Source organism: Melopsittacus undulatus, chromosome Z (genome assembly GCF_012275295.1).
Source record: "Melopsittacus undulatus isolate bMelUnd1 chromosome Z, bMelUnd1.mat.Z, whole genome shotgun sequence".
Lineage (NCBI taxonomy): Eukaryota > Metazoa > Chordata > Aves > Psittaciformes > Psittaculidae > Melopsittacus > Melopsittacus undulatus.
The window spans coordinates 89,990,849-90,004,646 of NC_047557.1; the positions used below are offsets into that span (position 1 = coordinate 89,990,849).

Genomic DNA, 13,798 nt, shown 5'->3' on the forward strand with positions numbered 1-13,798 from the left:
GCAAAGGTGGGACTCTGAACATGTAATTTTGATAATAAGAAGAACTCAGGGTTAGTTAATATTAAAGAAAAGCCTGCCACTTACCTTTGAAATACATTCCATTAGCTGCAGTCTATTTGGATGCCCAAAGCATGAGAGAAAGAGAAGGTTGTTGAAAAGAGAAAGAGGGGCTGTGACCCCTGTATGCCCTGGGCTCAGGTACCTCCCTCTTCTCATGTGAAGGGTCCCAGGCTGCAGGTATGAAGGGAAGCTCTGGCTTTGAGAGAACAAGAATTGCTACCAGCATGGGGAGCATGGCTGGAGATGGATGTTGACATTTTTTGGACAAGCTGTTGTGAGTTTAGGATTATGAAAGGGATTATGATTGAGGAATTTCTAAATTGCCACAACCACTGCCATTATAAATTTAGTGGGAGGTGGCTTGCTCTTTACAACAGGTACCTAGTGCCTTTGATAAGAATTATGTCATATAGACTATAGTCTAGAATCATAGAATAGGTAGGGTTGAAAAGGACGTTAAGATCATCTAGTTCCAACCCCCCTGCCATGGGCAGGGGCACCTTACATTGGGCAGGTCCTCTACTTATGTGTATAAACCAAAGTAAATAAATATGAAAAATTAAATGTGATTAAATTTCCCAAAGCATGGGACAGTGATAGTCTGGCATTTCAAGCTCAATCAATGACAGCATTCACACTAACCTCATTTGGAGCCCTCTGAGGCACTGGGCTCGTAAGCCATGTTGTCATGTCAAAACCCAACTGGTATGCTAGTGCAGGGGGTCTCTGCTGTGAAGGGCAGATGCACCCTATACAGTGGGCTGGAATACACTAGTCCTTAGAAGGCAAAGCTTTCAGCTGCTTTTCGACATTTTTGTCCCACGAGTTTCATGTAATGTTGAAGATTTGTTTAGGAGGACCTTTTCAGCTACTATGCTGATGCTTTTCCTTTTCTCAAAGAAAATATCCATTTCCTGTTGAAATCAAAAGCCCTTGTGTGAAAAGCTTACTCTTCTGTAAAAGAAACAAATTCTTTGCTAGGTGTCTAGAGCTGAGTAATCCTGTTACTTTATCAGCTCTGCAAGTAATGGGAAATGTTTTTACTCTCATAATTGCAAGTTCCTGTTATACTGTGAGTGGCTTCACTGACCATTTTGTAATTTGCTTGTATCTGGTGTGATGCTGAGGGTTAGAGAGTTCCTCCATCTACCTCCAAATAATTATAATTTCCATGCCCTACATAACAAGGGTAACAAGTGTTAAATTAGTGATGTTTTCCATAATTTTGTGACTGCTTTGTTTAGTGAGTTAAAGGCGTATCTATGAAGGACAGTGGCAGAATTTTCTCCTTGCTTATTTATATCATGCGTATCCAGGTGGCTGTCAGCCTTTGTGTCACACTGACCTACCTTTGGCTGTTTCACAGAGCAGAGTTGGTTTGTTGGTGTATTTTTCTTCTTTTGCTTTTGAAATAAAATTTAATGTGTGTTAATTAGTGATTGTAACTTTTTGAGACAGGAATTGAACTGCTGCTTTAAGTGCAGCTTTTAGTTTAGGGGAATGTGTGAAATTAACTTAATCTTTTAATAATATGTGTTAAAGACAAAGTATAGCACCGACTTTTGCTTTTGCCTGTCATCATTAAACCCTTTAGTATACTCATCAGCAAGTTAAAATACCTATTCAGAAACACCAAACACTGTATAATATACGAATTCAAGAGCAGACTCCACTTTTGATTACATTTTAGAAATGCCATGTAGGTACCTGAGGGTTTAATTTGATCTGATGAATGGATTTATATATATTTTTTTTGTAAGTTAAAATCCTTGAAACAAATTAGTTAGGGATTAGGCCTTTTCATTCTCCAGCTCTTCTGCAGCCAGTGATAGTTCAATAATTTGCCTCCCTGCTACTACAGGCACTTGTAGACTGAATGTTCATCTTGGTGAAGCAGCAGGGCCACGGTGCCACATGATGGCTTTGGGGTGGATGCTGGCCATGGGACCATGCCTTGCACCATATTAATCCTTATAGGGGGATTCCTTCTGGATTGCTAACCTGCCACAGTAGACTTCACAGAGCAAGTTTTCCAACTGTCCATAATGTGTTTATTTATTATCAAGCTAGTGGCTGTGTTTTCCTGTAAGATGGGTCTTCACCCCAAACTTATCCTTCCCTAATTAAGATCTTTCCTGTAACCCACAGCAACAAAAAAGGCTTTTCCAGATGGCAGTTCATGTGTGCTTACCTAAGCTGTCCCTACAATTGTCTGCTTTGTATTAGCGAGGGGGGATTTCAATAGCTGGTCTGGTTCTTGGTTGGTCCTGGACCTGTGTATAAAGAAACATATACGTTTCAATTGTTTTATAAAATCTTTTATTACATATATGAATATGATTGGATGTACTTTAATCTGTGTTGTATTTGGGGAAATTCACAAAATGCATATTTTGAGATCAACAATGTGGAATGGCTCAATCAGAGCCATTATTGTCTATTGGACCAGTATGTTTATTCAGCATTTTCCCATGCATACTGCTGTGCTTCAGATCAGAATGGCTGCTTCTCCTGGGTTCAGCAGTAGCAGTCATTGTTTTCCTTCTTAGTAGCTGGTGCAGTGCTGTGTTTTTGACTTTTGGCCTGGGAACAGCGCTGATAACACCGATGTTTTTACTTGTTGCTAAGTCATGTTTACTCTGACCAAGGACTTTGTGAGTCTCATGCTCTACCAGGGAGGAGTTGAAGCTGGGAGGAAGCAGAGACAGGACACCTGACCAAAACTGTCCAAAGAGGTATTCCATACCATGGTATGTCATGCCCACTATATAAACTAAGTGCAGTTACCCAGAAGGGCCAGATCACTGCTGGAGTTGGGCTGGGTATTGGTTGGTGGGTGGTGATTGGTTGTATTCTTTTCCCTTGTTATTTCACTTATCATTATTATTATTGGTGTTAGCAGCAGTGATTTGTGTTATACCTTAGTTACTGGACTATTCTTATCTCAACCCGTGGGAGTTACATTCTTTTGATTCTCCCCCCATCTCTCAGGGAGCAGGGGAAGGATGGGGAGGAAGTGAGCAAGGGCTGAGTGGCTGAGTTGTAGACTGGGCTTAAACCACAACACTGCTTTAGAGCCATTCTGCTCTCTTGGGTAATCTATGCAGTACCAGGGATGTTTACAGTGGATAGTAAATGTATTTATGAAAATTTATATGTTAAAAGAAAGAAATCATACTAGCCAAGATTTAAATGAAAATTGTTCTCCCTTTTCAAATGCTTGCTATTATGCTGTAATAGTGTTTAAAATGCCAGCATTCACCAAGATTCTTGGGATCTGGCCTGAGAAAGCTTTATATTCAGCCCAGTAGTCACCTGCAGAAAACTGGAGATGCTCAAAAAATCTTTCTTCCTACACTGCCCGCTGTTACTGCTGAGGCAATGCACACTTCATGTGTTTAAAGATGATTGTACCTCAAATGCAGGCTTGTGTAGGAAAAAATATATAAAGCAGCTCTTCCTGGGGAGGCCCAGGCCCACTGGAGGTTTGAATGCAGCTTGCTGACTTTGCATGGCAGCAGATGTGTGATTATAGGGACCATTCCACCAGCAACCTTCTGGGACTGAGCATCATGGTGCAGGAGGCAGTGGCCATCCATCCTAAGCCACTGCAGCTGGTCTGCAAGAGTGCCTGGTCATGGCCACAGGTGGTTCTGGCCATTTGGGATTGCTACAGCATCCCAGGAGGTCAAGTCCAGATCTTCAATGTCCAACATCTCAGCTAAAGAGATTTGCCTCCAAGAAATTCAAACCTTTGAGGCTTTTCAAATATTTCTTAGTGAGGGAGTAATTTATTTGTTTTAAAGAGGTAATTGCTGTTATTTTTGATTTTCACTGAAAGGATATTCTTAAACCAGGCAAAGAAATCTGAAATGAGTTTGCTGGATTGCATCGCAGTAAGTGCTATAGCCATTGGCCATTTAAGGGAAAACATTCTGTCAGATAATCATGGCCATTTTTGCATTTTAGGGGAACAAATGTCATATCTAAGAAACACGTTTTATTCAGGACTTAATTATAATTTATAGTACATTGCACAGCATTTGTTTTCTGTTCATCATTTTATTGCTCTTCTGCCTTTTCCCTAAATTTGTGCATTAAATTGTGTGTCTGTGTGTCTGTATGTGTGTATCTGTGTGTATATATGTACACATATGCAATATAATAAAAAGTGGTGTAGTGGGGACAACAGACGGCTTGTGTGTGATGTATTATTGGCATTTTTCTTTCAAATTACCATTTTCTTGCTGCTTTGGGAGAAAGCCATGATTTTGCTGTGATTAGTACACTTTTAACAATCTGGAATAGATTCCTGATCTTATTCATGTGACTAGTTCAATGCCCATTTTTACGTTTTAGTGCAAACCCCTACATATGTGCCTGTAATACCACAAAAATAAGATGTTTCTTTGTGGAAATTTTTATAGAATTTGGATGCTGATCAAATATTTTTAGAAGTGGAGAATTAATGTGGCTTGACGATGTAAATGATTATTTTTAATGAAAAAGATTTTTGTATTCATCATTCTTTCTCTCTTCCTGATCTGTGTATTGCTTTGTGCTAATCTTAAATAATGGATCCATATCAAAGTTAATAAATTAGTAAGTGTTAATGGTGTTTGGATAACAGTTAGTAACCAAACGACACTTTATTGACATTGGCTTTTTATGTGTTCCAATAATACATTTTGAGTTTTAAAGATAAGACAAAGCAAGATAGTTTTGGCAAGTATTTGAATCCTTCACAACTCATGGGCAATGGCTTTGTTTCAGTTCAAGGACCCTGCTTTAAATATACTTCCCTTTGCATGGTCCTAAGCCCCAGACTTTGAGATCCATGTCTTTCTCAGAATCTGCATTTTTTTACTCTGTTCAGCTAATGCACCATGTTGGGCTGCATCAGTCATGCCACGTTATGAAACCTAACGAGATGTGACTGATGCAGGCTGACATGATGTGTCACAAAGCAACATATCAGATCACAAACTTGAAAGAAAAGAAAACAAACTTTTTTTTTTACTTATCAAAGCCTAAATTAACGAAGCAGCATATATTTTTTAAAAGGTGGACTAGTTTCAAACCTTAAGAGATTTTTCCCACTCAAAATTTCCCCTTCCTAACCAGAAAATGCCTCCCATCCACACTCCTTGCTCTCTCCAAGGTACAGTCAAAGCTAGAGAAGATGATGAGCCTATGTCATCCTAGCACTGGGTCTTATCCTAGGAGGTTTAGATCACGTTCAGAGGAGTGGTTTCCACAGCTGCTGGAGGTAATCACCTTTCTTGGGGAAATCAGCACCTTCTAAAAGCATTCTTTGAGTCCAGTGACCTTTATGATTTTAGCTATTTTTTTAATTACTATTTTCTGCTGCTCCATTTCGTTAGACTGTCAGCCTCCACCCAGAGCACATGCTCAGTCACAGGCTTCATAGAGTATTGCTCCACAGCAGGATTATTTCAGCTGCAAACAATACATTACCTCCATAGTCTGTGCAGCATAGTTTGTCCCCCCTCACTGTCCCACCTTCAGTCTAATTCTCCTTACTACAAATGCAATGCATTACACATGATCTCCTGAACTATCAGGAAGATTTTTTTCTTTTTTTTTTCTGAAGGGTTTTCATATAATTTTATTGGAAGATATAGAGTAGGTAAAATATATATGAAGTATAGCTGGCTAAGAGAGAACCTACCAAGCACTGCTAGATAAAACATTATGAATTTATTGCCAACTTATCTGGGAAGGGTTATTTTAAGAGCCTAGTGCCCACAAGAAGTTTTTGAGCTAAAATTAACGGGTGGGATACCTAAGAGAAATAGGCATTTTCCTTCACCCCTTAGTTACAAGCAAATTGCAGATATTGTTATCTTTGCAAGTGAGAATAATCTCTAGTTTTTGTACTACTTCTGCTGTAAACAATGTACTACTTGCTTTCCTATGACCCTCAGTCTGTATACATATTTATATATTATTCATACCAGATTAAAAATGAATGTGCTCTTTACCACAGTTGTACTGCACAGTGACAATACAAATTAACTTATTGTGTACTTACTTTTCACAAGGCAGTGATGTGAAATTTTGATGGCCTGAAAAGTAAGTTGTGGGGGAGGCAATGCAGAACTGAATCCTTGTAGGTGCACTTTATATTGTCTGATTTATTAAACTGCATTGATTTAATAAATGACATTATCTGCATAGAATTGCACAGATCTGAACTTGCTTCAGTGATGGGCTGGAAGAGTTTGCTTTTAGTCTGGTGTGTGTGAGGTGGTAAGCTCCATCCATGCTTTGTGGATTCCTCATTTAGAATTTGTTCTTTGATGGAAAGAATTAGGATGGCCATTTGATGATAGCTCCATGTGGACAAAGCAGAGCTGCTTGGTGAGATCTCACACTGTTGGCTAGTGGTACCAGTTCTACCTAAAACTTTCCAATGTATTTCCATGATAGGTGACGCTTGAGGGCTTCAGAAGGTGACTCACAGGTTGTTGTGTGTGCTAACTCTCAGAGCCCCACTGCTCTGTCTGTGCTGCCTGTACACTGCTCTGTGTACAGTTACCAGTGGCATTCTATCACCAGTCTCTGGCCATTGCAGCACACAAGACTAAATAAACAGGATATCTTTTTGCTTCTTCCTTAGTATCAATAAAACCAGAGTAAATAAGGCTGGTGGATAAGTTGTGCCATTCCTCACAACTTAGCAGGGAAGTTAGCAAGGGAACCAGTTGTCATATGGTCAAATGGAACACCGGCAATACTGAAAGGGAGCTGCTGCTGCTGATGTAGTCTCCTGTTTCACTATATGTGACAGTCACAGGCCTCTGTCCTTTGGAGAAAGGGGAAATCACTTCAGTTCTTCATGGAGCAGGTCTCCTTCCCCTTTACGCAACATTTCTTCCACTTTTGGCCAAGGCATTTTGGCACCACCCCAAGCAGAATATGCAATAGGGTCCTGGGGAGTGCCCGGTCAGAGGCATTAAGCAGGAGGGAGGAAAAGGAAAAGGAAAGAAAGAGTCCAGAACCCAGCTGTAAATTCTGGTGAGTTTATCCATCTCTGACAAACAATGGGGAAGATGTAGCGGTTTTCTTAGACTTTTTTTTTTCCTGAGTTTTTAGTTAGATTTTCCGAAACAAAGAAAAACAGTCTTTTTCTGGACTTTCTTCATACCCAGACAGTTTTGAGACTGCTTCCACTTTTTAGAACTATTATATTCAAAATATTTCAAGCATATTTGTGCTCCTGTACTTATTTTAGAACTGAATCTAAGAGCCACTAGGGACACCTTCAATCTCTTTGTTGACTGTTTCCACATATCTTCCAGCTGATTCTTTTTATAAAAGCCCAATCCAATTTCTGTAACATGTGTCCAACTTGTAGAAGCAAAGGGTAGAGGGGAACTTTCCATCCTAGAGAAAGGCAACATGCCTGCAGTCCTGTAGCATGGGCCTTAATTAACTGTGGACTGGACTTAATGCTTCTTTCCCCTGTGTAGCAAGCAGTATGTTTTGGGGACTTAGCCTTCAAGTGTTATTTTTGATGTTACAGTAAAAATTGCAAATTATTTATGCCACACAGAGCAATAATGTTGGCTCAGGTGAATTTACTCTTGCTAGAGATGATCATACTGGTGTGTCAGCAACAGCGCAAGGTTAAACCCAGGAGTTAGCTGGGCTCCCATCTCTGCTCTCCCACTCCAGGTAACATCAGACGAGTGCACAACAAGCATCTGTTTACTTATTTGTTAAATTCCCACCTAAATTTGGGGTGAGATGGTCCCAGCCCCTTCCCACATAATGGAAAGCATTGTCCTCCTCCCCAGCTACTCCAGTGTCTAGTTCATGCCTGCTAGGTAGTACCATGACAGCAAAGGAAAATGTGCTCTTCAAATGTGGAGATAGAGTATTGTTTTTCACTTATCCTGGCTTTATGTAGATGGTCTGGCACATTTATTTATTCATTTATTTGAGCAAATTAAAGCAAGCTAAGCGCATTTGACCTCAGATGGTACTGGTTTAAGTTAATTTGAGAGACAAAGCTCATAAAGTTCCAGTAAAACACATCAACAACTTCCCAGCATAGGTTGAAATGTGATTGCTGAAATATAACCTCCAAAACCAGATACAGCATGGAGATTCAAAGTCACAATAATCTGAAAAATATGTGAGAGTATACTGATAGCCTTACTGGGGAGTGATATCTTTCATTCATGCCTTTCTTTTGCAATCGGTTGCTGTTTCACCTACAAGTGCATCTATCAGATTTTGTGCATTAACATTCCTCCTCTAATCTAGCTTGGACATTTTATTTTAAAGTTGGTGATAACCTTGGGCCCGGGTCCAGCAAACACTTATGTGCTTTCGTATCTTTACTCACAGGAGTAATCTCACTGGAGTAAATGTTTGCAGGTTTGAGACCTCTGTTATCTCAATCCATTATTTCTTTCCATTAAAAAGTAATCTGTGATTAAAATAAAACATACAATTCTTTACTCTGAAACCCACCCAAAGACAAAGTGTGTTTATCAGACTACGGGTCTGCACATTGTCATTCTCAAATTGCACTTCAATAAAAAAGATAATTAACAAATGTAAAAGAAGGCAGACTCATATGCAGTTACCCTGTATTTACCAGAGTTTCGTTTTGGATCACAGGCTGACGGATTTACAGCTGGTTCAGAGGAGGGAGGTGAAATAGCTGCACTTTTCTGGAAAATCTGATGCAGAGAGTTTTTTAAATGCAGTTTCTTTAACTAGGCATCATGTGAATAGCACAGATTTCTTACCGTTGCTGAAGACACGTGGCCATGTCCCCCACACAACAGAAGGGATTTCTGCTGAGGAAGCTCTGGCTTGTTTGGTTTTGTCAGGCTGCTGCATACATATAATAAAAACCTAACCCAGCTCTCGTCTGTCACGCAGGTCACAGGCCTTTCCAGTGCAGATACTGCCCATACAGTGCCTCTCAGAAGGGAAATCTGAAGACCCATGTTCTCTGTGTCCATCGCATGCCTTTTGACAACAGCCAGTATCCTGACCGCAGGTTCAAGCGCTCCAGAATTGACTCCGAAGCTTCTGGGAATTTGGAGGAGCTTGCAGCTGTCAAGCCGGGGAGCTCAGCAGAGCTAAAGGAGGAGGGCAGCAAGGCCCAGGAGTGATGCAGCTCGGTGGGTCCGTCTCCACACTGCAGTAACCTTTTATACTGAGTTTAGGTCTGCATTTGGGTGAGGGTTGGCTAACTGCCTCCCATGCAAATGAGCAGCGTGCAAATTCCCAGAAGTGTACAGGATGCTAAAACCAGTCAAATATATGTACATGTACACACACATGTGGGTGCATATATGTATATTTACACACACACAGATATTCAGTCATACATGCTTTGAATATATATCTACATACACACACACACACAAAATACATACATTCCATATGCGTGTATGTGTTTAAATATATATATTACACACACAAAATAAATTCTAGCCCTTGAAAATGGCTGCTAAAACAGTTACCTGGCAACAAGTACTTCCAAACAATGTAGGTGGGATAATAAAGTGATTTAAAAATGTTAGGAGGTCGTTAGTTATTTAAAAAGCAGGGCAATTTCAGACTTTAAAGAGGTCTTTGACCAAAAATAATGCTCTTAACAGAAAAACAATACCGTCTCAACAATTTAGTGTTGCCTTGAAGATTGAGGGGCTGTGTTTTCATTGTTGAAAACACCTTTATAATATGACACCAGCTGCTGTCATTTGCCTAGCATAGTAATGAGATGTCTTGGTAGACTGCCATGGTGCCAGTCTGACTGGAGCTGTCATTGCAGAGAAAATCAATTCAAGCGGTGTTGCAACTGCAGTGTAGGAGAAACCTTAGACGGCCCATAAACTAGGGTCAGTACTGACCTATATTTAAACGTATTGTGATATTACATTTTCTTTTTTTTTTTTTAATATACAACCAAATGAATCAATGGTTAGAAAATAAAAAATCTGCAGCCTGATGTGTCACTGCAGAGTTGAAATGTAATTCCATCTTTTGTAATCATCTTGGAGTATTGAGGGAATTGCTTTTATTCTTTTGTTTGTTTTTTGTTCCATGTTGGTGAAGAAGTAAGTTACTATACAAGTAGAAGTACAATATATATAGAAATATTGTTTAGTGAAATTAGTCACCCTTATCTGTAGAAGAAACTGGTGAGAAACAGAATTTTATTTCATAGAAGGCTGGTAAATTTTTTTTTCTTCTTCTCTTCTTGTTGGTTAATTTCAAACTTCTCTTAAATTCACTTTCTTTTTTTTTTTTTTTTACACTTGAATGAAGGATTCCCCCGTCATAGTTAATTTTGATGTGTTAGTTTTTGTAAGTGTTACAGACATAGTGCAGAAGTTTCTTCTGGAGCAAGCTCTTATAAAGCAGCTTCACCTAAAATATGAATTCAAACTTCCTGCTCTTTGTCTCTAAAGAAGGAAAGTGGTTTAGCCAATATTTCTTTGGTTTTGTAAAATAAATGCGTTCTCTATTTTTGCAGATTTTAGCTTTTTTACTGATTGGATGCTCCAAATTTAGGAAGGTCTTTGCCACATAGAAAGCTTTTGAGAGACTATAATGAGCCACATACTTAAAAAATAATAATAATTTAAAAAGTAAGAATAATAACTAAAGATTTATTCTGAAGTTCTCTGACTCTCCTTAAATGTTAGCCTTCTAGTGTACTTCCTTTGATAGAAGCAAAATTGGTGCTGTTTATTGTGATGGTAGAGAAGGATTAACGTCTTCTAAAACAAAGTTATCCAGGCTTTAAAAAAAACTAAAGGGGAATAAAAAAAAAAAAAGTTAAAAAAAAAAAGTCAATATTTCTTTGCAGGCTGGGAGCACAGAGTAAAACCCCAGGGCCTTAAAACTTCAGCTCTGCCGAAAGCAGTTTACAAAAAATACTAAACTGCAATCAATGTAAATAAAATCCTTAGCGCTACCCTGAGACTGGAAAAAAAGAATCTCAGGCTAATAAGGAATACGGTTTGCATATGCTGTCGGAAAGGATGTCATCCAACTGAAGTTTCAGTTTAAATGAGGTCACCGTGTAACTTGGACCCATCTGGCACAGAGCAAGCTGCTTTTCTTGTTTTTCTAGTATAGTTCTCACTGCCTTACTTAAATCGAGCTGATAAACTTAATGCAACTCTTTCTATGATCCTAGATAAAGGATTGAAATGTTATTGGAACTTTCTCACTGTAGTAAGCTTTAGGATTTTACCTGCACTACTGTGTTTGGTGACTGTGTCAGTCGCTTGCTTTTGTGTGTTTGCGCCGCCTTCAGTATCTTAGCAAAATAAAAAAAAAAAAAAAAGAGGAAAAAAAAAGCCTAAACTGCACCCACATTCCATTTCTTGCACTTTTTGAGATTTTTTCAGTATTCTTTTGTGTCTTCTGAGCATTTTCAAATACGACAGGCAATAATTCTGTTTGTGACACTGGAAACATCTCCCGCTCCTTGTGATGTGCGTGTTGATTCCATTTGGTCAGGTGCTACTGTCCCTATCCTCCCCTCTGACATAGCCCTTTCCTCTAGAACATTTGTAACTTGTAATACAAACAAGTGACAGCAGCAGTGATGCATTGTCAGTTCCTGAATATCATCATGCTTCTCATATCTAAACATGTCAAGTTTTTTCTCTGTAACTTCTGTAGTCTGTGATACTGGTCATAATACTGTCTACATTCCTACACAAAGAAAAATTTCTATCTTGGAGAAAATTGGAGATAAATAGAGTAGAGGATTTTGTTGCTATGCTTGTAACAATTAGAAAACTTTGTATTTAAAGTTTATTCTTGGTCATTATTTATTATTATGATACATCAGTTGACAGAACTTTATTCTGGTATAGAAGTATTAAAAGTTGTTTTTTCAGCAATGACTGTTTTGTTTCTGCTGTTAGAATAAAAATGTCTTTGAAGCAGTACAGTTTTACCCAGTGTTTTACGCAATAAAACCTCTACCTCTGAAAAAAAAAAAGTTTTCCTACTTGCTTATGTTTATTAGGAAGAGTTAAAACATTATTTTCTGCAGCTCTGTCAGATTTAAAAAAAAATTAATGTCAGTAAATTTGCAGTTGTTAGGCTTTTACTAGAGTGTGTTATGCTGGGTGTATGTGCTCAGTCAATTTATTAATCTGAACAAATCTATATACAGTATATACATATATATTATATATATTGTGCTGAATTAAGACTGTGGAAATCTGTTTTAGCATGTAGTAATAATTGTTTTATATACCACTACTTATGTACTACAGAAAAAATCTTGGGGATCTATCAAGCTTTGATTTGAAAGTGTTTGAAGTGTGTATCATACACTATGATGTATAAAGTCATGTTTTCACATTAAAAAAGATTGTTTGTATAGGGCATATATTTGGCTTTAGAAAATTGTAAGGTTTATTGTTATGGTGCATGTTAAGAAAGGTGCCCACACTTCAAAGCATGTGCAGGTGCTGCTCATTCTCCTGGATGAATCTTCGTTCTTCCTGGTTAAGGTTTTATTTGCACATTTGAAAGCAACTAAAGGATTTTTCAATTCTTAGAAAAAGTAGGTGATTAACATTAAAAAAAAATAAAAAGATGCACCAAATCTGAGAAACTACAGAAAGTATGGGGAGGAGAGAGGAGAGGTCTTGCACACAAAAAAGCTGGCAAGGAAAACATACTTAGAAAAGGGAAAATTTCACATTAGATGAAGTCAGTCGTACCCACAATAATAGAGTTGTGCCATAGCTTCAATTCTCCAGTAGCAAAAGGTACCAAAATTGTCTAGAAGAGTTAAGAATTAAAAAATAGCATTGTGGAAATTCAGTTTTTCAGTGGTAGAAAGTTGCAATGAGGGGTTAATGTTACCTGTGAATGAGGCAGATTGAATGTCAGAGCTGGTGCCAATTCACTGCATTGGAGGCAGAGGCCACAGGTCTCCATCTGCAGAGAATAAAATGTGTAATGCATCAAATTTTAATCAAAACCCTGGAAGTTAATGAGCAACTTTTATTTTTTGCAAAGCTTAGGTCTTTCACACCCTCTCTTGTGGAGAACCACTCTTCCTAGGCACAGAATTATATCATGTAAAGTTGCTCAAGAATGGATGGGCTCCAGTTGAAGAGCTGAACACTGCCTCACTACGGTATTGTCAGCCTTTCAAGTAATCCCTGTGTCCTGCAGCCAGGGAAAAAAACCTGTTTGAGGTGAGGTGGAGCAGTTCTCCCAAAGATATTCCTGCCTCTGGTTTCAGTAGATGATGAAATGAAAATGAAATGAAAATGTGAAAGCCTGATTAAAGAGTAAGGCTCATCTCATTGCACCTACCTGGAAATCCTTACAAACACAGACTCCTTTGTGGTTCTCAATTTATGTACAAACCAGCCATTAAATTGTGTGTATATATATAATATATCCTCTAGGAAATGCTAAAACCAACCACCAAGAGACCTTGTAGCACAAAGTGTGGCATTGCCAAGCAGCAGTTTATGGAAAGGAAGGTCTGAAAGAGGAATGTGGTTTTCTAACCCAAGTCTATGTAGGCATTTTGTTACCCAGCTGCTGATTGCATCAACCCAATGTGGATGGTGGGTGTCCTGACATGGGTCTTCCCACCTAACAGCAGAAGGCTGCTATCTGCTCTAGGATGTTTCTTCTTTAAACTTCAATAAGGACTATAACTCCTTTTCCTATTCTAATTTGGGAATTGAATACC

At 38.7% G+C, this 13,798-nt stretch overlaps 1 protein-coding gene across 1 annotated transcript in view; it reads left to right on the top strand.

Moving 5' to 3' along the window:
• Nucleotides 1-9,218, top strand: part of ZNF536 (zinc finger protein 536) — a 184,227-nt gene extending 175,009 nt beyond the window's left edge. Inside the window, exon 4 of the mRNA XM_013129839.2 lies at nucleotides 8,983-9,218. Coding sequence (XP_012985293.1) covers nucleotides 8,983-9,218 — 236 coding nt within the window. The remainder of the gene's footprint in view (nucleotides 1-8,982) is intronic.
• The last annotated feature ends 4,580 nt before the right edge of the window (nucleotides 9,219-13,798 follow it).